Raw genomic sequence first — 25,991 nt, 5'->3', positions numbered from 1 at the left:
GCAATGTACTCATTGCTCGCTTAGTCAGCGAATCGTAGAACGACTAACGAGTAATAACTTATAACGTTAGTTGATTAACGTGGAGTACAATCATGTTGGAAACGATGTGTGTACTCTTAAGTCCATTGTTCACAACTATCCAAGTTTGTCGGGACGAAAATGCAAAATTATGACCTACTTACTGTAGCTGCTGATTTGATAGCAAAAGGTAATCTGCATGACGATCGCCTATTGGTTCGTATCTCGAATAATTCAAATTTTGAAATGCAAGAACCCATCCTCCGCCAGCGCGTCCAAAAAGGCTACAGCCTCGGGACAGAATCAAGCTTCTGCGTGCGTATGAGTACTCCCCCATTGAGGGATTGCACGGTCCACGTGGCAGACTTGGCTCACCAAGAAGGCCAAGTACTTGGCCACTGCGCCGAACAAGAAGCTCACCTCGCTTGGTGGCCAAGGGCACCCGGTGCACATGATGGAGAGAACCATCAGCGCCTGGGAATCCATTTATGAATCATCGGTGAAAATGTCGTTCGAAAAGGCTCCACCTGGTATTGTTCAAGTTTGATACTAGTACAGTATAACAGTATGCTCAGAGTACATAATGAATATTTTTAGCATTGGATTCGCCAATCACACGGGGTGGTTGCAGGCAGTACTGAGGAGTAAACGTCGACCTGTACAATTGGAAAAAAAAATTTCAAAACTGATAATTGATGGCTCCATACAAACTCTAAAATAGTTTGGAGTGCAACGCACTGTAGTAATGTAATGCATCGATAATTCACACTGTTTTTGGTCAAGATTTGGCCATGACTTCAAATCCCAGTACTTGTACCGGTGAGCTATATTCATCGAATAGAAAACATAGGCTTCGTGCACGACTTGTGTCGTGCAAATTCCACAAATATCTTAAGAATCTTAATTAAATTGAATTTTGTATGGTCCTCCGCTCAAAATCTGATCGAAATGCGAATTTGCACGACAGCGGTCGTTCCAATAAGGCTTGTACGTGCAAAAACCGTATTATGACTACTATTAATACAGTAGTAGTAGTAACGTTATCAGAAATTATACACGATTTACGAAACAAAATACACCAGCTAAATATCTCGAAACGTTTTTGTTTCGTAAATCACTTGTAACGTTTTCTAATTCTTGCTAAAGTTATCTTAAAATTTGAATGCGATTGGTTGTATCGTAGATATATGGTGATTTACTCCGAGTACGAAACGATCACGAAACATGCATACTATTAGTAGTACTACGTAATGTATTGTGGACAGAAATCAACGCGCCCCATCATGGGCAACCACAGCAGAGACGCTGCTAACTCCTCTACCAGTATAAAAGTGGCGGTACAACCAGCATAACAGTGGCGGTACCTTGGTTTTCGTTCTTTGAAATGCTCGACTAGCACTTCAAGATGGGCCAGGTGGTCCGGAATCTCTTGGGCTCGTCAACTTGACGTTGGCGCCGTCCTCGCTGACCAAAGCGGCGCTATGCCAGGAGGCTGCGGGAAATGACGAACATAGCCATCGTTGGTGACATAAGCGAGGATAAACGTATGTCTAGACGAAGGAGTCGAGTTTTGGTGCAAGGCGACTTTGTATTCGATTCCGCTGTTCAAAACGTATACGTAGTATGGACTTCATGCTTTTTCGAAAAGTATCCACTAGACCTCTTGTTCACTTACAAATTTCTTGATCAGTGATTGCCAATAATACTGTACATCAATATATATATATAGAATTAAAATAAGTAAATGTGACAGGATTGGCTAAAATCGTATTAACCATGTAAATGACGAAGAGATTGAACAAATGATCAAAGACTGCGTCATTGAAGAATAAACCGATTCAAATACAATATGGCAACGCTATTCCGCATTTACAACCTATATGACAATATTCTATATAATTGAATATCTGCTGCGACTCTACACCAAATACCTAGCGCGCAGTGAAAACTCAGAATCAATTTCTTTAAGAAACCCATGGACTCCTTTGCTATCGTGTCACGCCTCCAACAACAAGTCGACGACGACGTTCACGCATTGGATGAGATGAGCCAAGTCTACCACGCTCACTCCCAACATGTCGAGGAGGCCGATGACTCCCCCACGCCCGTCATCGACAGCTTCTTCAGTCAAGGCGGCAATGCGTCACTGTCGACCATGACAAACTTTACTCTTTCCGAGTTTGAATCCATTTGGGCCATTGTTGAGTCAGCCATGGTGACGACATGACAATGGGGCGCGGCCGAAAATCTATGACGTCACCAAAGGATGCATTCTTCATGGCAATGTCCGTCCTCAAGCATTGTAACGCGTATGACAAACACGCCTTCGACTACAAGATGAAGGCACCAACCTTTGAAAAAATGATCCACCGCGTCTTCGACACCGTGGAACTCATTCTGTACGAGCACTTCGTAAAGCCGATCAGCATGACTTATCAAGTTCAACACGGACATACGTTCAACAACTTTCCCTCCGCTTTGTACTGCACCGATGTGAAGTTCCAGCCATCGTACCGTCCGACGGGCCGATTTGACGAGGCCAAGCACTACTTTTCAGGTAAACACAAGTTGTATGGCCTCAAGCTCGAGTATTCCGTAGCATACCCAGGTGTGGCTGTTGATATGTCCGAACACAGTCCTGGATCTGTTGCGGATGTGACAATGTTCATGCATCGCCGGCATGTCCATAAAGACATGCTTCGCAAGTCAGCGTCTGAGATGGAAGAAGTTGATCACGACGAAGGTGCTGAGGAGTATCCAGACTCGTGGAGCATACTGGTGGACATGGGCTATCAAGGGATCCAACACGAAGTGCGGTCCATGCAACCAAAGCGAAGACCTCAAGGCGGCCTTCTTACTGCACGAGAGCTTGAACGAAATGACCGAGTGTCATCGGATCGAGTCCTGGTGGAGAACTCCTTTGGACGCATATGCAGCCTTTGGAAGATCATGCGTGAGACGTACAAGTGGAACGAATCTCGTTTTGACCGAATTTCAAGGTTGTGCTGTGCGTTAACTAACGCACATATGACGTGGATGCCGCTGCGTGGAACCGATGGTGTGTATTACCATGGTGTATTGGCTCGCTACAGTATTATGTCCAACGAGGCAACGAGGAAGCGGAGTCGAGCTCAAGCACAGTATCGTGTCCGGCGTGCGAGGCGACTTGAGCTGACCTCTCCCCAAGTCGATCGCCGACGCTCGATTCTGTAGGTGCTTTTAAATAGGATTATACTTACTGTTAGTTTTAAGAAAATTTCTACAATATGAACAAGAGGTCTAGTTGTTAACAATTGCACCCGAAGAAGATCTGGTCTCAGTGGGACTCGAACCCGGGGCATAGCCATTGCAGAATGCACGTTTTGTGTCTTGAGCTACAGGTTTCTTTAGAACTTCGAACACAAATGGAATTTCGCGGTGGTGTCATCACCAGGGAGAACGATCGTCCCTATAGCGTGTCAAAGACATGACTACATCAACTGATGCAAATACCTAGCCCCAAAAGTACATCTTTTGGTGGGCCCATGATGGTTCAAATGTTCCGTACTCCGGTGATGTCCATGTAACATGATCCAAAATAATGCTACCGTTTCGTGGTTTCAAAATCATATGTTTTGTTGTGATCGTTCAAATGATCAGTTCGGCAATCGATAATGAATTGATTCAATATTCAATAACATAAATAATATTTAAATAAATGAGCAATTATACATATCTTAGTCAATGCCTTGATGGATGATCACTAACCACGTTCTGACTTGAAACTTCGTCACTGAACAAGAGGTCTACTGCATTCCATGAGAACACCGTTACGTATTTTTAATATAAAATAAATTTTTCACAATTTAAAAAGATAACATCGAAATATAGCATCAAGTTAACATAAGTTAACTGTAACATCAATGTTTGTCATAAATTATGCGAATAGTTGTACCACAGGCCTTGTCTGGGTAGCGGCATGGCCTGCGGCCTACCTGCCGCTTTTCCCGACAAGAGGAATCGATGGACATTCGGTGAAGTGCACGATTGGGGCTCACTCCTCGCCAAGGCACCGCCTGCACAAAATTATACACTCGACCTCCGCTACGCTGCGGTGTGCGCAATTTTGTGGGCGGATACTCTGTCGTCGCTCGCTGTAAAGCTGATCGTTCTTATGCGGGTGTATACAATACACAAGTATGTCCGAAAATATTCGTTCGGACAATTTCATTCGGACAAAATATGTTCCCCTTTTGTCGAATACAAATGTCAAGTATGTCCGACTGAAATTGTCCGAACGGTGTCCGCAAAGTGATCATATTCACCCATATCGTTTGAGGATTGTAAACTTGATCGTTTCCCGCAGCCTCCAGGCGGATCTGGTGCTGTGCAAGCCCGCGACGCGATGAAATACTAGTTTTTCTCACATTTGACTAAGCTAATTCACTTTCCATTTCACCCTCAACTACCCAGTGTTCCCACCTGGCTTCTGCACCCTTCCACTGGTTATGCTCCACCGCATCCTCTGCTGTGGCACCCCGCCCAACCCTCTCAGTCGTCCACCAATTGCGCAGACTCAACAACTTTGACGAGTGGCACTTCGAGTTGACCACGATTACCCTCCAAGGAGAAGGCTTGACCACTTAGGCGATACAATGCACTGGCGTCAAAGCCAAATGGTCCATCAAGGGATCGACGCGTGCATTTTGCGTCCTCTATTTTGACGCCAAGAAACTGCGTCGGCACATCGACGACGAAGTTCTACGACTGTCGTCTGAGCCACCACACCCGCCACCAGTCCTCGATGACGTGGAGCCGAAGCTTGCTCGTCCCTTCAAGGAATACCTGGCCAAAACATCATTCGGTCAAGTTCCTGGGCGCTCGCGCAGCCAAAGCAGCGCTAGAGCAACTCATGAAAACCGATCACGCTGATATCAGCGATCCATCGCGTTGGTCTACGCGTTGGAGGCAGTACGCCGCTATGCGCGGCTGCAAACCTCGGTAAATGCACCCATTGTATTATCGAGTGGCTCCGCGACAAGTTCTGCAGCGAAGAGCAGCAGTTTGCTTCCGCCGTGGACGTCTACACAAAGTTCCACGGCCTAAAGTTCGAGAAACATTGCTCGACTTATGGCAGCCAGGCCACTTTCGACAAATTTCGAAAGGTGGTTGAAAAACGCGAGAGCACGACTCTTAGGGACAGTTACCTGGCATCGGTTTTGCTGTCCGCGCTGCCTAAATGCATTGCAAGTATGCCGCGGTGCTCCACCGATCATTCCATACATCCAGCTGCGTGACCTCGTGCCACAGGATTGGAATGAGCTGACCCAGAAATTCCCCGATTTCTTGGACGCCAAACCGACGGCTCATGCCCTTCCAGTTCATGGTTACGACCAAGCGCCCGAAACCACTCGATCGAGTGATTTACGACTCTCGAGCTATGATATCTACGGTCAAACGACCGGTCTCAGCCCGTTGCGCTCACAGCGCGACATGCCGTGCGAAGATCGAGGCTTTTGTGACTACTGCGCACATGTACGATAGATTGCACGAAGCTTTCTCGTGCATTCCACCAAAATGCGGTGCGACGCGACTTCAACTTCCCACCCGAATGGGTGGCGGTCCCGCCAGGGCAACTCCCACCACACGGCGGTGGCCAACGGAACCAACACGGCCAAAGTTGAAGGCGTCCCACCCCGACAAAAAGACCCACCAATTGCCCACGCGGCGGTCGATCCGCCCATCAATAAGTTGATGTTTGTGCGTTGCTCAACACACGCCAACTAGGCCTTGCCAATGGCGGTCAACACTGAGGCGGCTACGCCCAAGGCGGCCCTGGTTAGGACCACGACGGTTATTCAAACCGCGGCTACGCCCAAGGCAGCCATTTCCAATAAGGCTACACCCAAGGCGGCCGAAAATGAGTTGCGTCTTCGGACCGACGCGATCAACGTGACGAAAGTCCGTTTCACCACCACGGTGATCGGAGCCCCTCGCGCGATCAGCCCAATGATTTCTTCGATGATGGTTATCATTGTTTGGCTCTAGAGCTATATCCCGTCCAAGATGACCGGCGAAGCCGCAGTCGCGGCATCCACCAAGGTGGCCCCGGTGAAAATACCGGAGGAAACGACCATCGTAGTCGTAGTCGTAGCATAAATCGCAGCGACACTTCTTGACAACATGACCAGACCCATTATTTAAGTCTTCATGAACCGGCACATTTGCCAAAATTTACATCATTTCGTGACAACGAATCGGCATCAATGCCTAGATTATCTACTAGGTAAAATGCGACTCAATCGGCATCACTGCCTAGATTAAATGAGATTCAATCGGCGTCATTGCCTAGACTAGCGGCACCTTGTCAACAACAATAACACGTCTCGTTTTCGGTACTACAGTGCGCGACAAAAAGGTAAGGACAGGCATAAAAATGAGTTATTTGATGTTTTAGCCAAAATTGGTCAGAAACGGCTGATTTTTGGATATAATGTTCTCCTTGTCACGTCGAATACATGGTACATTCTAGAGCTGTGTGCTCATGTACACGTCACGTTTGGCGAAGAGTGGAAGTGTGCCATTTCCTCAAGTGTACAACACTCTACCAACACTTCAAGTATAATTCCAAGAATACTTTCGAAAATACTAAAAGACTTTAGTCCACACTTTGACTCCCTTGATACATTCATAATGCGGTCATACTGGTTGGGCTTCGTGTGCCACCGACTAGTCCTATAGTTGAACAACAACTAGACTCCTGTCCATGAACAGTCGACAGTGGTGCTTCCAAGCACTCCACTTTCAGACGAGAATGGTTCGTCACATACGAAGCCTACTCATCACTAGCTGGTGCAGCCGATGGCCACCCACTTCACGTCGTAGGTCGCGGCACAGTTAGACGTTAGACTTTACGTCACTGGCTCGAACGGCGACCCGTTGGCGATCTATCTGCAGGACGTATACCCCATCCCAGAACTACACTTCAACCTCTTTTCGGTTGGTCGAGCCCTGCACATGGATCGACACCGAATTGTCTCCATCGATCCCAATATGGACTCTAGTCACGTACGATGGCGAGTTCAAGGTAGACTATGCACTCAGGGTTGTACGCCATACCACCGCTACCCCACCCTCATGTGCATGGGCCGGCAACGACTGTCCTTCTGACAAAGTGCAGTGCCCAGTAATGACCATTTTTCTGGACAATGTTTGGATGAGGAATGACCATATTTCTGGTGGGCATATTTTGGACATCCATACAGTCAGAGTCAACTGGGCCCTGATCGAGTACTTGACTGATCGTATCGGTGTGCACTTACTGGAGGGTAACGATATGGTATTGGGTCGTGGATGCGGAATATATCGGATGCAATGCAATATCCGGAAATTACTTCGTCACAAGATTTTTTGGATTGGAGATACTATTAGTATTTAATAAATCAAAATACAAAAATTAAGATAATATTTGTTGAATGACTAGTGTGTAGGTGGAATACTCAGGCTATCAGACTGTATGGATGTCCACGGGGTTTCGGGGTTTCATCGAAAAACATTCATTTGCGAACAACTCGAAGACCTGCGCTTCGACTTCGAGGGCCGTTATATTTATACCACCGGCTCAAATCTTAAATACAAAACTCTTGTGCAGTTCTACACAAGAGAATATTTCAAGATAGTAGAGTCCACTTATGATAGTGGACTCCACTACGACGACTGCATGACGCAAGTTGTGGACGCATGGCAAGAAAATCACTGCACTTAACCCATCGTGGGGCCATGTGCCTCAACACTCGGGTCGTATTCCGTTTGCACTCCTATATCTATGCACAGGGCGTCCGCAAGGACATCCACTACGGTGCGTGCAAGTGATCCGATGGGCTTAGCATGTACGTGTTGTACAGTAAATGTTGAGCCCATCGGACCATAGCGCATGCAACCAACGAGGGTGTTTCGGTAGTACCCTAGTGGATCTCGTTCATGTTGAGCCACCAATTGATGACTTCGTAAGTATGCGACAACGCTGCATACTTACGAAATCATCAATTTCAGCGTTGTTATGGTCAATTGGTGGCTCAGCACGATATAACCCATGACAGTGGATCACTTACAGAGCTTGTACTCAACGTATTCACGCTTCATTTGTTGGTGACCTTAGTGGGAGACTTTGTCGACCAACCGAACAATTCTACGTCATTGACCTCGATGAATATGGAATTTGATCCTTGGTATGCGATGGTTGGAGAAACACCAACCCTGGATCGATTGGCGATCCAAGACCATGTGCAAGATCGCACCCGTCCACCTTTCTACACACCTAGGCGTGATGAGTAATGAACTCACTCCTTTGCCTGGTCTGGTGACGCCGTTAGTCACGCGTCCCATCACTTCGACTACGAGGTTGGACACACTTGCCGCCATGGTTGGCGATGCCGCCACGTTTGGCGATGATTTGCGAATCGTCATGAACGGCGATGGTCCGAATTCCACCCCCAGGTGGTCGCTCGATGCGTGATGCACACGCTTTTGTCCTCTCAGCCTACGACCTGTTCGAGTTACCGCTGACTGCAGCTAAAATTACTCAGCTACCAGAGATATGTTACCTCTCGTTTGCCCGCGCGCTTCGCGGGCACGACAACGCCAGCATTGCTGGACCTCCTGATTTCCTCGACAATAGATGATCACGTCGAGGAGGGTGTGTCTCGTCCTTCCTCATCGGTATGGAAGGATTTGGAATCGAACCCCTACTACGACTTGGTTCGTGAGTTCCAAGATGTCTTCCCGTACAGTGTTCCGGAATGTCTCCCCAAAGACAAAGGTATACTGCATGACATTGACTTGGTGCCGGGCACCAAGTGGTGCGTCACTCGACAGTGCTGTTGCAGGGCAAGTTCCACCTTCACAACCCGACCATGAAGGGTTCTAACAGCAGACTTTGTTGCGCCAGTAACCACCTCTACCCGCATATATATAGCCACTCCTCCAAGTGTTGTGGCTTCGGGTGCTATTTCAGCGTCGCTTTAGCCCGCGACATGCGATGCAGGACCGCTGCCTCCGACCCCAATATCGAAGGAGTCACTTGCATCATCCGCTCGACAGCAGCCAATAGTTCAAGCACGACATCGTGCTCCAGTCGCGTCACGCGATGTCCCTTCATCTTCCGCTCAACCGCAGCCAAGCGAACAACCACGGCGTCATGCTGCGCCTAGCGCGCCTCAAGAGCTTCCAAACGCCTCAACACGTCGTGGGCTACGCCAGCGTTCGAATATACCGCACCAGAGGTGAAGGGCTCGCGTTAGGCCCGTGATGGCCGCGAGTACAGGGAACTTCAGAATGCAAGGCCTACCTTATCTTCGAGTGGGATGGAAATAACAGATTTTGATTGGTAAATGTACTTCGAAGTACGGTGTATGTATATTTCTGCCAATGACGTTGGCCCATCAAAATAATATTCAGACCTTTGAAAGAGGAAATTTAATTATGAGTCAAATTTACAATGATGTTGTTTGACTGTAAGAAATCAAACTTGTAATTCAGGAGGTCATTCAAAAATAGAGTGGTATTAAAACTATTGGTATAATATTGTACAATGATTTATATGGTATACACGGAAGAAGCGTAAGCGTTTGATGCAGTGGCGCAACGGTTTAGTGCGACGGCATAACATTATTCAGGAAAGGCCCCGGGTTCAATTCCCGGGGAGTGTCAAACTTTTTCCAAATTTTATTAAAAAACATACAATTTCCAAGTACACTGAACTTTCACAACAGATAATATAAAAACGAATTAATCCATTGGTTCCTGAGGAAGTGCCTTTTCAATGCTGCCACGGATAGCGTCGGTGGACACCATCTCCCAAGCAGCGACAGCTCTCTTAATTAACGCCAACCTCTTCTGCCGGGCGGTGAGTGAAAATGGATCCTCGTCTTCTCCTGTGATGATGTCTGCAAACAACAACAGTTCCCGTAGGTACCGCTTGAAGGGCGCCATCACGCCGACGTCAGGGGCTGGCACATCGACGTTGAGTTTGGAGGTAAGCGGCAGAGATGCGACCCGAGTTCTTCGTTGATGATCTTGTAGGATGCTTCGGACACGTGCGAGTCGAAGTTGTCGACAAGGATCACTGAGGCTTCTTCCATGTGGTCGTGCAAGACGGTGCGCAGGTAGGACTTCCACACACGGCCGTCCATCCACGCTTTTTTCTTGGACTGCATAGGAATGGCCAGCAGGAAAGGTCGGAAACTCGCTAGTTTCGATTCGGCCACCAGGCGCCCCTTTCATGATGAACAGGATCGCGAGTTTGGACCCATCCGCCTTCGCGGTCAAGACAGCCGTCATTCACATCGAATGCTTCTCTCCTGAGGATATCTTGGAGCTGCCACCACGAACAGCCCAAATGTAGTTAGGTGGCATATCATAATATAAACCTGTCTCATCCACATTGTACACGCTCTCCGCTCCATGTGCGCGGTAATCACGGTGGAATTCAGCTGCAAAGATGTCATGAGTGTCCTCGAGATCCCCTTGGCTTCGTTTACTCATGCCAGGTCGTTGTCGCGAGATTCCATGACGTTTGCAAAAGCGTTGTAGCAGAAGGAGCAGTGAGTTGTACCCACAGCCTGGCTTTTTGTCCACCAAGTACGACACAAGCCATTCGCGTTGATTGCGCTTCACCCACGTCACCATATGGATCGTAGTAAGGGCTCGTTCAGAGTCCCGTAATCCATGGATAAACTCAAGCAACCCAGGTGGGTCCGGAAACACCTCGGGTCGGCCGCCAGGTGTGAGTTTCATGCGCTTCTTGTTGCCTCTGTAGGCAAGGATATGAGCGCGTATGATGACCCAGTTTCGCAGAGTTAGACGGGCGACACCAAGTTCAGTAGCGACCTGATATACGCTCATTGTCTCAAGGAGGCCCAGGGCCTGGAGCTTGAAGGCTATCGGGTACATGATGCGTGCCATTGAATAGTATTGGTTTGAAATTATTGAATTGCGCGCCGGCGGGATAATAATTGTTTGATTGGACAAAACTACGGCTGTAATGTTGAATACTTCGGTCGGCCTTGCATTCTGAAGTTCCCTGTATCTGATCACATCTCATGGCCCTACGCAATGCACATCAGCACTGGATATCCCAGCCAACTCATGTCTCCGTACTCTCTCGCGACTTCGACAGTACTCGGAGATCTGGTGGACGAAATCCCGTCTAAACCGAGGCAGCTCTGGCACGACACTTAGTTGAAGCTGGTACTGGAATACGTTCGGTACTGGCCCCATCCGCACAAGGCGTGCCCACCAAAGCCCAACGTATTCCCAAATGGCCTCCTCCTGAAGTGCAGCGACCCGCACAATGTCGATGGTTTCGCCACGGTACTTGCGCTCGCCGCAAAACTCAGTGAATTCCAACGCTGATGCACGCCATGGACGCATGTCAATCAAAACATTGACCACCACCTCGACGCCATCGAGGTATTACCGCAGTAACTCGATGCGTGGAGCTTGACACTCCTCCATGCGCGCATACTCTTCCGCGCTTCGAGCCAACGCTCGGAACACCACCCGGTTCATCAGGTAGGTCGCATCTCCCACAACTGGGAGACCAATTCGTGCGGACAAAACATCGTCCACACTTACGGAGGCCACCACAAAATCCGGCATGGTATGGGCGCGACGAAGAACGAGCGCTCCGTCCAGAGCGCTCTTGGCTGCGCCCCCGGCTGCTACGGGCTTCGCCACAATTGCCGCCGTAGTTCGACGTCCGGAAGGTGCTCACCCTTCGCTTTCGTTGCTTTTGTCAAAATGACCACTGAAGACACGGTCGTTCAATATGACTACTGACGACAACGGTCGTCCCGAATTCTCAATCCCTGTCCCACGTTCGGCCAAGTATACCGAAATCAAGTTTGAGTGGGAGGATGTAACGGGGTCTGGATAACATCCAGACACGACATCCCATTGGTCAGTTCTAATCCTGTCCTGAGAGGACACTTGGCAATCCAAATGTCTTGAATCACTGGCTCTGTAACCTTCGCAGCAGCACCATTCATTTGCATGAATTGTATGACTGGCGCGGAGCCGCGCGCCAAGGAAACCAACTCACAGATAGCTAGTTCACTCAGTTAACAATGTACTTCGTATCTTCCTCTGTGTGCCCCATTACAGAAACTGTAAGAACGAGAAATCGAGAACACTCCAGCAAACTTGCCTGGGCGTCCCTTAAAATCCACCCAGTGTTACGCTTGCTCCCCACTTTAAGGCATCCTGATTTGCCCATTTCTCCCGGGAAGAACCTGAAGGAGCACAGGTTGGTCGTTTCCAGCATGGGCGGCGATGGCGTCGTCCAAGTTGGACATTTGGACGAGGGCATTTTGGGTGTTCTTGGAGGAGTCGGAAGGGGAGCTATGGATGTGTTTCTTGCGGAGGATAATGACTTTGTCGACGTCGCCGTAACGTTCAAGAGCTTCTTCGATGTCGGCGTCCGTCGCTTGTGGGGCCAAGTTTTCGAGAAAGAGCATACGGGAGGGTCCTACATAGGTACACATGCACTTTAAGTCCTAAAACTTTCTAGTATTTTTCACTGGCACTGCTATTCGGAATCAAAAACACCTGGATGAACTTACTTGGGATGTGTTATCATTGGAATGTATGCAGGTGAATGTTAGTCAATCTTTTGATTTTGATCACAGAAAAAAGTTCGTGTCACCACCGGAATTGACCCATGTACTGTACCACCTTTGTGTTACTATTCTGACGTCCAAACCACTAAGCTACCGGGGCAGTGCTTGTATGTGATAGAGTTATTTAGAATGTACTTCCTCCGTTCCGGAATACTTGAGTGAAGTTTTGGAGAGGTTTAAACATCAAGCAATTTGTATACATTATGCATCAATTTTCGAGGTATAAGTGTATTTTTATTCAGAAGTACAATTCTACGATGAGTGAATGCATGATGTGATGAAGAATTTAGTTGGCACTCTAAGCATCTTTCACACCACAACTATATTCTCCACCTGCGCAAAATCACTAGAAGTGTTGAACAGTTCAGCCATTTCGTCGACCAGATCCTCGTCAGCCAAGCGACTCTCCAGTGCTTTGAGGGCTGCGACGACATCTGGGTCACACGATGGACTCAATTTACGCACACCAGCCTTCTCTTGGACGTCTTTATGCAAGTGCGCCGGCTTGTACACATTGTCGCCTTGAACCTTTATGGACTCTTCCATGACCTTTTGCAAGGTCATGAACGTCTTGTCCAGCACACGCCAAGGCAACTCTGTAAACGCGTCTTGTACCGACTTGATGAGGTCGTCGATGGTGCGCGCTGAGGTCTGATGCTGCAGGCCTTGTATCGCATTGAAAAATCCCAAATCCAGGACATTGAAGTCCGGGCGTTGTGCTGGCTGTGCCGTGAGTCGAATGCTCCACCCATTCGTGCGCCCCGCTTCCATCACTTGCGGATCGTCAATTCCAACGTGAGGCCTGGCATTGTCTAGCTGAATGAACAGCGGTCAATGGCGATTGGAGGGCCACTGGGCTTGAATCGCAGGGATACCCTTGCCCACCAGGACCTGACGATACACAGGCTTCATGACTGTCATTGGTGTCGTGATGGGAGTTCCTCGGTCGCTGTTCTTGCTGCGTCTCTTCGTGGGCACGACCTCAACGAACGGCCACAGCCCGACCTTGCCGTCCCACATTGTTCGACCATGAAAGTCAAACCTTGGCCGGGCGACTTCACACAGGAACATCATCTTTGTGATATGGCGCTTGGACTGCGCCTTCCTCACGGGAACAGGTTCGTCATGCCACAGGTAACATTGGCGTTTTACCTTCGTGATGTAGAACCACTTTTCGTCGATGCGAACGTAATCCATCATGTCGTGCCATCGGAGTTCACCGCGCAAGCCAGGCCGAAGGAACGACTTGACAAACTTGAAGCGATCTTCAAGATCTCGAGGTGACAACGAGGGTTTCAGTCGACTTTTCCTGCGACTCAGCTTCTTGGCACGAAGGAGCCTCTACAACGACGTCTTCGGAACGCCGGTCGACGACGACATTGACCTGAATGTGGACCGATCGGCTGTCGGAGTACTGGTAATGATGGTGCGCACGTCGGTTGTAGCGTACTTGGGTGGAGCGCCGCACCGCCCTTTCTTCCTTGACGACAAATTGGCACACCCGGTGGATGCGGCGGAGTCGCGACCACGTGTCCAGATGCGTGAGATCGTTTGCTGGCTGACCTTGAACTCATGCATGAGCAGTTTCATCTGTCCTTGACTCACACGTCCGTTTGTCTTGAGTTGGAGAAGGCGGTAGTACACCGCCAACCTTTGGTCGTCGGTGAGCTCACGACCGGTCGGCACCCTCGGCATCAGAAACTTCGGTAGCTTGGCTTGGAGAAGACGAGTCGAATGCGCGCGATTTGAGGCCAAACGGACAAGAACGGAATGCGCTGCGCTGTTTTTAAGTTTTGAATGGCTCAGAACAAAAGTTTGTCGTCCTGGTGCTCCGGCATTACTGCTCGTAAAATTGTCCTAAAAATACCTATGTGTAGTGCGTGTGATTGGCTTTCGATTGAGCCTATTTGTGCGGTATTTTGCTTAGTCCAGGCTAAATTACGGTTTCAGCAATAAGTTCACTCAAGTATTCCGGAACAGAGAAAGTAAGTTAACTGTATTTCCGAGGACATTGGCAAACACATTCCAGTAAATCGACACACCAATATCCTCATACTGGTTGGATAACACCGTCCAGTATCGTTATGGACTGATAATTCGGACCGCAAAAAGCCCAACTCCAGCCAGTAAATTCACGATGATTCGACCAGATTCGCTGAATGAGAGACACTACTAATAAGGTGGAACCTGTGGACATAACGAGATATCTGCTTGTAAAAGTTCCATTATAGAAAATGAGGCGGTGCGCTAGCAGAGCATGCTCATTAAATCAAATCCAGGCTCATTAAATCAAATCCAGGCAAAAGCAATAGATTGTAACCATCACAATTGGTCAAGCGGTCTAGGGATGTGACTGTACATTGTAGTAGGTACAAACGCGTGGGTTCAATCCAGCACGTACAATACACTTTTTTGCATTTTTGTTGTGCCGAGTGATATCGTTTGAGACTCAATGGTCGTGAGAGAATGCAAGTGCACCATATACAGCATCATATCTATCATAGATGCCAAAACAGAATCACGTGCATGAGGGTATTCTGGAAACTGAAAACAATGCAATTCAATTTGATGTCATGTTGCCACTTTAATGACAAGTGACAGGAGTTTTCGATGTTATTGTATGCCATGATGCCCGTCACTGAGCTAAGGGATAAAACAATCATGTAAAATGCCAGGCTACAAGTGCTAACTAGTCAAATAATCCAAGGAATACTGTAGAACCGTATTGCAAGTGTAGCGATGTGACAGGTGGGGGTAACGCCTTGCCACCACCTTGCCCGCACCCAGCTCCAAAGTACCTGGCTCATGACGCACCCTACATAATGCTTGCCTGGGGATGTGACTCAAGGGTATGTATGGCTTAGAAGCGCTAGCCTAGTGAAGTCCCCCAATGTCTCAACCGCACCCGCATCCATTGTATACAAAAGTGCATATTAGTGTAGAAGTAGTAAAGTAGACTAAGAAGATTTCATAGGGATGAGGACTTAGGAGATCTTAGTAGATCCTCAGTTAATTCTTTGTGCATTTCGACCTCAACTACCTACGCTTCCTCCCGCAGTGCTACAATTGGTAGCACTTCCTGGTTCCCTCAACCCAAGCCCCGTCAACCCGCCGTACGTAGCCAGTCTTCTTAGACGGTTGTGTGTTCGTTTGCAGAGACAACACATCGCCGAAAGTTTTGAAAACGTGGTCTTTGCTACCCGTTATCTGGTGATAGTCTCAGCAACAAAATCCATACACGTTCTGAGTGATCTGCTAGTGTAAGCCCCGTAGTAAGACCCGCAAGCCCCAACTCGCGGCCACGAAAGACATCGGGGAATTACTCGACTATCTGGATTTGCCGGTTAAGCTACGCAAAGACCTTTGCATGTTCACCTGGCACCACCGCGAGGTTATCAACAAGTTGCGTGCCCAGATCCCCGAAGCGAAGAACTCCGACGCGCGTAACGCTATCCAAGATAGCACAGACTTATTGATCCACCGGAACGAACAAATTGAAGAACTGATTGAAGGAGTCCTCGACCGGAAGATCCAAGTGTACCACAAGGCTCGCAAGATCAAGGCTGATGCAAGAGAGTATATCGAAGTTCGAAATAGAGTAATTCAATTTCACCAGAATTTCAAGATGGATTTGTGCAAAATCTTTCAGCGACAATAACAGCTGTTGGAAATGCTTACCCGTACCCAAGCCGATCAAGTGGATGCAAGCGAGCGAATGGGCAGTCAACACATCGAACGAGCGACACGACAAGCAGAGCTTAAAGTTGAAGAATTAAAAATGCCGAAGTATTATGGACGAATGGACAAAAGTATTAGCTTATACATCCACCAAGTTACGACATTTTTCAAGGCAAAGAACGTGGATTACCAAGAAAACGATGGGACTCGACAGCGATGCATTGCCATGATGCTGGCAAATTTCCGTGGCCTTGCCGCAGCCTGGTACCAAGAACGGCATTCGTGCGGTGAGTCTCCAAATACCCTCATAGAATGCGAGCCGAGTTTCAACCCGGCGATTTACAAGATCGGCTGCGTGATCAGCTATATGAATTGAATCAAGCCCAATGTGCGAGCTTGACCGAGTATGTTGCCAAGTTCCGACGAATCTGTACGCAAGTGTGCGACATGACTGAGCGCGACAAGGTGTCCTGGTTCCAAGGCGAACCAGAACCCGTGAGGAGTCAAAGTATCGTCGTTGCGAGACTGTGACTCTCGCGATCCTGCCCTGGGCTATGAGCGCTCCCACAACTCGACCCTAACGGTGGTCACGCCAGAGACCGCGACCGCTTTCATTGCCAGGATCGCCGCCATCAGTTCAACAACCGACAACAAGGAAGCCGCCCACTGCATGCGTATCCACCACGCCAGCGCCAAGATGACGACATGGAAGTAGACAACGCCCAAGTACAACACCGTGGACAACGCCAAGTAGGCCCCTGTTAGAACTGCGGACGCATGGGCCACAGAATCAGTGACTGCCGCTCTCCACCTCGGAACAATCAAGGAAGAAGCCAAACCCAACCCCAGCGCAACAACATCTCAAGACATGCCAACCGGCCTCAGCGACCCCAGCGCAATACACCAAGTCGTCAGCACAATGCCCAAGTAACCGAAGTCAACAGCGACACAGAAGACAGCGAAGATGTAGAAGAAGTGATCCTAGGCAACAACACGGGCCTAGCCCAGCAAGTCTCCACAGAGGAGGAGTCACTTAACATCAATACCGCCCAGCAAGCAGTACTAGCGCATGAAAACAAGTTGAGGATTGTTCACGGCGCACTTGACAGCACAAGCGTTCGCATCCTGATCGACTCTGGTGCCTCGAACTTGCTTTGCCGCCCAGGTTTGGCCAAGACAGTGATCCGTTCCAAGGAAGTTCAAGCGGAAGGCTTTGATGGACACTGCTCTGGCATCAAGAAAGTGAAGGAAGTATCTGGCACACTTTACTTTGGTCAATATGACGTTCCCAGATTTTATACTTATCGAGTGGGATCTCGGGAAGAAGGACTTTGACGTCATATTAGGGAAACCCTGGTTCAACACCTTATTGCATGTCGCCTCAATCAACAGCTGTAGAGAACGTCAACTTTGAACTTGCCAAATTCGTCGTATTTCAAGAGCAAGCATGTACATGCGGGTAAGATGCCTCATGCCAGAGAAAGCTGTGTATGCACAGACCATGTTGCATAGGCTAAGCTAGTAATGGACTATCTTGTAGTACGAGTAGTATTGCTCTAAGTATTACACAGCTCGAGAATAACGTCATCAAAGTTCGTCCATTTTCGATATCTGTACATGTCGACCGAGTATGGTGCAAGTCATCTAAAGACTACAAAAAAATGCCGTGTCCTTCGACAGCTATTCCAATTTTGTATTGATATTTTTAGGAAAATAATCCTTAATAACGATAGAACTGCACAAACCCAACAGAAGTTACGGTTCAGATTTTCGATTGGTGAAAAATTGATCGAGTAATAGAATTTAAACCAACCGGCCTTTTTGTATGGAAATATATTGAGCCTGGCACACTTACTTGCACCATACCGTACCACAAAAACATGCATAACGTTATGCGCAATAAAAATATTGCATCCGCAAAAGTAATGAAATATCCGGAACTGCTCAGTTTTCAGAGTAAAACGGCGCGAATTTCTGGATGCAAGACGCAGAGAGCGATAGAAATCGTGTCAGTACAGCAGTCAATGTCCCTCTCCAACAAGTTGGATGACTGCGAAGAAACTCCAGATATTGCTTTCTCCAACCATTAATGCCTCGATTTTAGCCTTACGTAACTTTGGTTGTGATGAGTTTTCGCCCAGTTCCCGCATCTACCAGTACCAATTAGAGTGTGGACTTGGGCATATATCACCCACAGTTAAATTGGGGAGTCATCGTCACACCTGGTGTTAAAATCCGTCGTGGTGTGTAGCTCAACAATGAACTAAAGATATCGTTGTTTTGTGTCCCGCTACTTGTTGGCTTTCGGCCACGGGACCTTCGTCAAGGTAGCAAGTATAACACTGACATTAGTGAGGTTAAACACGCCACGAAGGTATCGGAACCTGCAAACACACAGAGTGTGTTTGCAATGGGTCAACGACGCGCGACCCAATTGCTCTGCGCGCTGCAGAATAACTTCGCCTACTTGCAGGTCTTGGGGGGTTGTGTATTGGGCACTCGCGTTGTTTTTATGCACGGTCTGGCTGTGGTGGATGATTTGTGGCTTCGTGCGTGGAGCCGCACAGTTGAGACCACCAACCCGGCTGAGTTTCAAGCCAACACCGCGTTCAACCTGAGCAAGTACGGGTCGTTGGCGATGGTGGCCAGGACACTCATGTCGATCTCCGGGACATTGTCGGTGTCCAGATCCGGACTCTAAGCATCAAGGGGACTATTCAACAAGTTCACGTACGCCTTCCTCGGGGCCCCAATGACCTTCTTTGACACGACCCCTCTCGGCCGAATGCTGAACAGACGCTCGAACGGCTTGAACACGGTGGACACGATGATCCCGTATTCCATATCGGGACTCTAGGGTGGGCACCAGCGCGTTGTTTGCCCTCGGCACGATGTTTTGGATGATTTCGTACATGAGGCTCACCGCATTGCCACTGATGTACGTGGGGACATCAGTCGGCTGTACATTCAACCAGCACGGGAAATGAAACGCGTCAACAAAACAACCATGACCCCCGAACGCATCTCAGAATGCTCCAACATTGAGCCCGAAGCCTGCGCGTGATTTCCAGCGCTGTGGCTATTGTACTTACCAACATGAGATTTCAGTACAAAGAGAATGACCCGCTGGTGACTGGACAACTTGCCCTCCACGCCACCGATGCTTCCAGATGCACCTTTTGCAAACACCCCCACTAATGGGAGTGCCCGACGAGCTTCTCGAGTTTCGAGGCCATTTTGTTCACTCTTCTTGATCTTCGTGTTCGTGAACCCAGCGACGGAAAACGATGGAGATATCTTCATAGCGGGGGCGCACGGGCTTCCATGAAGCTTCATCTTCATCGAGGCCAAGCCAGTAGACGAGGGCTTGATGCTCACACTTTTCTTGGCGGACGTCGCCGAGCTTGGCGACGTGGAACCCTTCATTGCCAAAGGCAATATCGTCGGTCAGGTCTTCGGTCACATCGCGGCCGCCTTTGCAATACATCTTGAGTCGGCAAGCGTGGTGGAAAGACAAGTCATAAGGCTGCACCAACTGCTGGGTCACCGGGGCTATGCCGCTAAGTCGGTCGCTCGGCAAGCGGTTCAATGCGCCTTGTACCAGGGCCAGGACGAGGTGCCAGTCGGTCGCGCGCAGCTTCAACTCGCTGTTAAGTGTCTTGACGGCGCGGAGGATCAGTCGGTTGACTAGTTCAACGGTTCCGTTCGCCCAAGGACAGTAGGCGATCGTGAAGTGGTGGTGGGCGCCGGCGGCCTTGCGGAGCTTGCCGATGACTTCGTTCTTGAAATGGGAGCCGCTGTCGGAGACCCGCTCATGTCGTCCTTGATCACGAGGATCTTCTGCCACCAGTTCGTCGCCGTGGGCATGGATAGCCAGTCGAAGTGGATCAGCTCTTGGGGCTTCTCGGCATGGAGCTCCGATCCAAGCGGGCGCGGGACCACTGAGCCGTCGACGCTGAGGCAGCAGATGCAGGCTTGGACAAAGGTCTTGACATCGGCTTCAAGGATGCTTCAGGCGAAGACATCACGGGCGGCCTTGGTCGTGGCTTCGATTCGACGATGGCCCGCGGCGCCTTGGTGCGCTATGATGCAGACTCGGTGCTGGAGGTCCGTGGCACTTGGTGGGATCCACCTTGTCGATGAACAGGTTCTTGTCTTCATTCCACGCCACACCGGTTAGCGGGGTCTCACCCCTCTTCACGGCCACTTGTTGTGTCTTGACGATGCCGGCAGGGATGGGTCAGTCGAAGTCGGGCTGCTGCAGGGGCGACACCATGACCAGGAGGCGTCGGACGGACTTGTTGGCACGTGGGCTTGGGTGGCGCCTCAGCGGCTGAGCAGATCGCCCCACACATCGTCTTCACCGGGCAGGCACTCGATGGTGTAAGGGAACGAGGACAGCAACAGGGCCCAGCGCTCCAACTTGTACGCTTGGTACCTTGCCATGCTTGGGGACTGTCCAGCAGGATTGAAAATGTACTGCAGGTTCTTGTGGTCGGTGAAAAGGCGAAGCCAACTGGGCGGATAAGAATGTAGTGTAGCCGCTTGCAGCTTTCCACAACGGCAAACGCTTCCTTCTCCACGATTGGGCAACTCTCGCTTGCGCCAGTAAAGGCGACGCTGTGACAGGCTAACGGCTGGTGGCGCTGTTCTTCCAACGGCAGGGCCAGGTCTTCAAATTGTACTTGAGTGGCGATCGCGCCCCAAACGCCTTCACTTGCGTCGGTGTAAAGGCAAACCATCATGTCTGCCCGTGGGTGCGCCATGGGGACCATCGCCAAGAGAGCTTCCTTGGTCTTGTCGAAGCAGGCCAGATGGCCAACGTCTCAGCCAACGGCGAAGCTGCGCCACAAGCTCGGTGTAGCAGGGGATCCTGGACCACATCCAGTTGGTCGCGCACACAAACTGCTGAAGGTCGCTCCGTGCACGCGTTGATGGGCCGGCTGTCGATGGTCATGTGAAGTCGCTAGGGTCGTTCTTGGGGACGATGCGCGGCGCCGAGGCCATGTTGAGCGGTGCGCTAAACCAGACCGGCTGCTTCGGCTCGCGCACATGTGTCTTCAGGAACTCCACGTGGGCTGGGGGGTATCGTCGCAGGCCACACTTGACAGGGACAGCGCCAGGCGTGATGCGCACCCACGGCGGCTCCACCTTGATCGGCTCGTCATGGCCGATCTCCAGGCGGAATACATCACCGTGATTGGCCAGGAGGAGTCGCAGCTACTCGAAGAGGTCTGCGGTCAAGCCTTCGTTTTTGGCGGCACGGAGCTTGTCTTGAAATTCCGCTTCAACCACCGCTCGCCGCCTGTTCCGCTCGCCTTCTGCGGCTTCAGCAGATGGGACCTGGATGTTGGGGGTGGCACAGTGCATGCCGTCATCACCGCACTCGTCGTTTAAGGCTGCCACTTGAGCCAGACGACTGACACTTGCCATCGCAGACGGCTTGTCCACGTCGCTGACATCCCAGACTTCTTGCTTGGCAAATGTGTGGCTGAGCAACTCGCCTTCAGAAAAGCCCAGCCGTTCCATCACAGCACGGCTGACCAGGAGCTCTGTTGTGTTGGAGGAAGAGTCCACCCAGTCCTTGAGTCCACGCAGGGCTAAAGGGCCACAGGGGGTGTCCAGGGTGACCAACTTGAACTGCACTTGGCGGTCGGCCTTGAGGGCAGGTGCTTGGCCATACGCCTGGATCACGGATGGCTCCAGCGAAGTCACCTTGACTTCCACGCCGGCTCGCTCCAGGGACTTCATGACACCGGCTGTCACCAAGGTAACGTTGTAGCCGGTGTCGAGTAGGGTCGTCGTGACGGACACGATGGCTTCGCGGCCGAGGGACTTGTTCGCACTGCCTTGAAGCTTGGTCACCTTCTTGTTGCGCGCGCTCTCCCACTTGTCCATTTGCTCCTTGTGCAGGCGCTCGGATTCGCCAGGCGCGCTCTGGGCCAGTTTACCACCTTGTAGTTCTCGCTGCCGCACTTGAGGCAGGTCGCCTTCTTTCGCTTGTACTTCGCGCTGTCTTGCTCGGGGGCTAGGGCGCACCGGGAAGGTCCGTCGAAGAGGGTGTCGAAGAGGGTGCCGAAGTCTTCTCGTCTTCCACCGGGGCATACAAGTGGTACCCGGCGGTATGCACGTACAGCCAGTCAACAAAACGGTACTCGTTGGACTTCGACGGCCTGTTACGTTGGAGGTCCACCTGGGTTTGGACCGACTTCTGCAGGCAAAGCGGCTTGATCGCCTTGACTATGATGTCGACCACTGACTTGCATTCTCGGTCCAAGACCCACGCTTGGTCGGATCACCGTGGTCAAACGCTTGTTGAGCACTTCCAGGTCCTGAGGCTCCTCTTCAAACACCACAATAGTTGCGGTTGGCCATGTCCCACATCGCCACACGCCTCTTGGTAAAGACATCCATGCACGCGTTGACATGCATGACGAAGGGTCTTGAGCCTTTGGCGTTGACTTGGTCCAGGTACTTGTTGTACTGGCGAAAGAATGTCCGCCACTCCAACTTGGTCGAGCCGTTGAACGAGAGCGGGTCATGGAGCGCCGGCGCGTTGTAAACGAAGCCGCGCTTGTCGCCTTGTCCCGTTCCATCGTTATCGGGGACAGGGGGCAGGTTAGTGGCGCCAGTTGGTGTCGGTATGGGCGCCGTAAATGGGGTGTTGGTGTAGCCATCTGGTTGAAACCGCTGGTCAACAGCTGGTGGATTACGCCGGCATGGAGAGGGGAACGGGGTAGTGGCTTGACGGCCCAAAGGAGGGCCGTTTTCGGCTTCTCGGGATCGGAATCGCTCCATCCCGACAGCATGAATATTCCGACAAGATACTCAATCCGACACCCCATTCCGACAGCGATTCTATTGGATATAAGTAGGAAGGGTACAGTGAAAGCGTAAGGGCTCACATATACACCTAGAATGAAGACCTACTGTGTCCGTAGGGTAAGTCTTTCGTAGGTATGGTGAGGGTAGCATGAAGTAAGGTGCAATGCCACTTACTCATGTGTAAACATAACTACAACGAGCAGCGGCGCATTCCTATATTTAGCAAACCTGGTTAGGAGTAACTATGTATCCCTTATCCTCTCACACGACAAATTTACCCGACAACGTTCTGATTGGTTGAAATTCTCGTCCTATTGTGCGCGGATCTCATACTCGTCCTGTCAAGCTCGTCCTGTCAAGTTCGTCCTGTCATGCTCGTCCTGTCATGCTCGTATAAACATGATGAAATTGTATCAACTTGAATCGTTCATTGTCGAATTTGGCACTAACACTCAACTTCGTCTTAAACCTGCTTTTGGGCGGGGGGCTGCCAAGGCCGTCAACTACACCATCCCACACCTCGGTTCCTCTGTGGCACAGTCCAATTCAGGGAATCGACCGAGGCAATGGGTTAATGGGGTTCTTGTTGACGGAGTACAAAGGTTATCCTTTGCCTTGATAGACTAGGCTTTAAGTATTTTGTTTTGTCTATTGCAATTCGATCGTGAACCAATTAGCAATTTAACGAACTACGCACACAATAATATTCAACTTACAACCTATTTTCTCGCTTTCTCTTCCTAACTTCTTGAAGCAAACCCCAGTACGAATCTGCATGACCGCCGTAATCATTCTCAAACTGAGCATAGCTCTGATACTTGTTGAAAGCAGTCGCCAGGGTCTGCCACTCGGAGTACTTTCGACGGTCACTCTTGACCATTTCCTTGGAATAGTCCTTGAGGGCACACTAAACACCACGCTTGGGATCCATTGAGAATCATTGCTCCCATGCATTCTTCCCTGAACGAGCAGTCGGAATACTCTTCGGTACCGCGTATTCTTGCATTGTCTGCTGCCGCTTTGCCACGGGCAGCCCAACGTGTGGCGACAAGACTGACTCCACTCGCAGACACTTCATCACCGCAGCTGCGATGTTGTCCGCTGTAACATGCCCACCAAGATTACCACCATGAACACCACTTGGAACCAGCGACCGTTTCTCAAGCAACAAACGCGGGTCAATGGCATTGCTCAATGTTCTTGTGACAAGGTACTCGCAGCAGGTCTTTGCATCCCCCCAGCGACACCAGGCCATCAGCTCCCGGAAGTCAAAACGCCGCTCAGGCGACTCAAACACGCGGTAGAAACAACCACCACGCCGCATGCTGTGCAGGGATATCCCGACAGGTAACCCAGGACTTGACTCGACAATGTCGTTGAGCTGTCGGCGCACAAAGGTTTGCTCCATTGCCTTGAACCAGTCAACGTTTCCACTTGGGAGCATCGTCACATGCGGGAATACAAAGGCATCCTTGGACGTCTGCCGCAATATTGTCGACGTAGTCCTCATACAGCCCGCACACACGAAGACATGGGTATGAGTCCTCATTGACCAAGTGGTATACTTGGCATTCCTTCTCAACACTTGCCTTCTTGTGCCAGCGCAAGCGAACCGAGACGTATGGACCATGCGCTGACTTGCCAAAGGAGACGTCACCCCATATGAGGCCCAACATTTCGCTAATGCGGAAGCAGCCCAAGTAGCAGCAGGAGAACAAGCAGCGAAATATAGCCCCGACGAATGGGTTCAGTCTGGCAAATCCGTTGATGAGGGTTGAGAGCTCGTCGATAGTAAGCGGGTGAGCCTTCTCTACATCGTCGACGTTGTTTTGTCGATTGTACTTTTGAAGTCCCACAACGTATTGCTTGGACAAAGGTGCTTGGGCCAGGTTGGGCTCGACATGCTGATCCTTAAAGTAGGCCACCAGGGAAGTTTTGGCGAAGTTGACGGTACGGGGTTTGCGACCAAGCGAGTAGAGATGGTGAAAGAAGTCGGTGCAGTCCTCTGTCGTGGCTGCAGCAGGGACGAGACCGTGCTTGTGTGACACGCAGAACTCTTGGAATTGCATCTGGTACGTTAGGTATGTTCGTCGTGTCGACGCTCCACGAAACGACTCCTGGATGGTTTGTTTGGTGGGCACGCTTTCCATTTTGCAGAATGGGATTTTGCGAATAGTTGTGGTGTAACCGATGACATATATTTAACTGTCCAATGGCAACCCCTACATGTCAAATGTTAATTCAATGTTGCTCCACGACAAGATCCTCGTCCAATGATTAGGCGTCAAAAGCTGTTGGTGAATCAAGTCACGATCCTTGTGTCGGGCAGCCAATAGTTCTCCTGAAATTGTCGGGTACTTGTCGGGTGTGTATTTTATGTCGAACTATTTGGTGAACTATCACTGCATTTGAATTTGTATGTGAGACCAGGATATTTCAGATTCCATTCCTACAAGATTCGTCGGTATGTGTCGGAACCGACAGAATTGAGCTAGCCCTACCCCTAAATGACTTTGTCAAAATGGTGTAGGATAAGATACTACTACAATAAGATCGGTAGAAATAGATAAGAGAGACGATTCATTGGCCAAAATTAGTGTATATAAATACTAAGTGAGGTCGGAATATTGATCATATTCATCGTTAACTGGAGAAGTTTCGGCGTTTAGGCTAAATAATTCTTTGTTTTCTCTCCCTTCGTTATCCGGACAGGAACCTCTTGTGGAGGCCGAATTAAATTGCGTGAGGTCTCTTACTACGAATTACTTTTTCTGGTCAATTTTAAGTCTAACGTGATCGACCATTCATCGGCCA

General features: G+C 49.9%; 5 protein-coding genes across 5 annotated transcripts; 3 read left to right on the top strand and 2 right to left on the bottom strand.

Moving 5' to 3' along the window:
- Nucleotides 1–264: 264 nt before the first annotated feature.
- Nucleotides 265–1,545, top strand: H257_04790 (hypothetical protein; the record flags this gene model as incomplete). Its single annotated transcript, XM_009829416.1, has 3 exons — nucleotides 265–333; nucleotides 383–548; nucleotides 1,415–1,545. 3 exons carry the CDS (start codon nucleotides 265–267, stop codon nucleotides 1,543–1,545), a joined length of 366 nt encoding a protein of 121 aa, XP_009827718.1.
- A 448-nt stretch (nucleotides 1,546–1,993) lies between these two features.
- On the top strand, nucleotides 1,994–9,317 carry H257_04789 (hypothetical protein; the record flags this gene model as incomplete). Its single annotated transcript, XM_009829415.1, has 11 exons — nucleotides 1,994–2,233; nucleotides 2,284–2,925; nucleotides 4,645–4,866; nucleotides 4,936–4,998; nucleotides 5,025–5,162; nucleotides 5,287–5,495; nucleotides 5,553–5,727; nucleotides 5,785–5,958; nucleotides 6,046–6,135; nucleotides 6,883–7,065; nucleotides 9,107–9,317. 11 exons carry the CDS (start codon nucleotides 1,994–1,996, stop codon nucleotides 9,302–9,304), a joined length of 2,334 nt encoding a protein of 777 aa, XP_009827717.1. The 3' UTR covers nucleotides 9,305–9,317.
- A 1,770-nt stretch (nucleotides 9,318–11,087) lies between these two features.
- H257_04788 (hypothetical protein) lies at nucleotides 11,088–11,427 on the bottom strand (the record flags this gene model as incomplete). Its single annotated transcript, XM_009829414.1, has 2 exons — nucleotides 11,088–11,102; nucleotides 11,155–11,427. 2 exons carry the CDS (start codon nucleotides 11,425–11,427, stop codon nucleotides 11,088–11,090), a joined length of 288 nt encoding a protein of 95 aa, XP_009827716.1.
- A 7,437-nt stretch (nucleotides 11,428–18,864) lies between these two features.
- H257_04787 (hypothetical protein) lies at nucleotides 18,865–19,416 on the top strand (the record flags this gene model as incomplete). The annotated part of the gene is made up of 3 exons (XM_009829413.1): nucleotides 18,865–19,034; nucleotides 19,210–19,260; nucleotides 19,308–19,416. The coding sequence occupies 3 exons, from the start codon at nucleotides 18,865–18,867 to the stop codon at nucleotides 19,414–19,416; spliced, it is 330 nt and encodes a 109-aa protein (XP_009827715.1).
- A 4,501-nt stretch (nucleotides 19,417–23,917) lies between these two features.
- On the bottom strand, nucleotides 23,918–25,327 carry H257_04786 (hypothetical protein; the record flags this gene model as incomplete). Its single annotated transcript, XM_009829412.1, has 4 exons — nucleotides 23,918–23,948; nucleotides 23,996–24,084; nucleotides 24,169–24,657; nucleotides 24,743–25,327. 4 exons carry the CDS (start codon nucleotides 25,325–25,327, stop codon nucleotides 23,918–23,920), a joined length of 1,194 nt encoding a protein of 397 aa, XP_009827714.1.
- Nucleotides 25,328–25,991: the final 664 nt, after the last annotated feature.

The sequence above is a fragment of the Aphanomyces astaci genome, assembly GCF_000520075.1.
Source record: "Aphanomyces astaci strain APO3 unplaced genomic scaffold supercont1.8, whole genome shotgun sequence".
NCBI classification, from domain to species: Eukaryota; Oomycota; class Saprolegniomycetes; order Saprolegniales; family Verrucalvaceae; genus Aphanomyces; species Aphanomyces astaci.
This window is presented reverse-complemented; position numbering and strand designations above follow the sequence as displayed.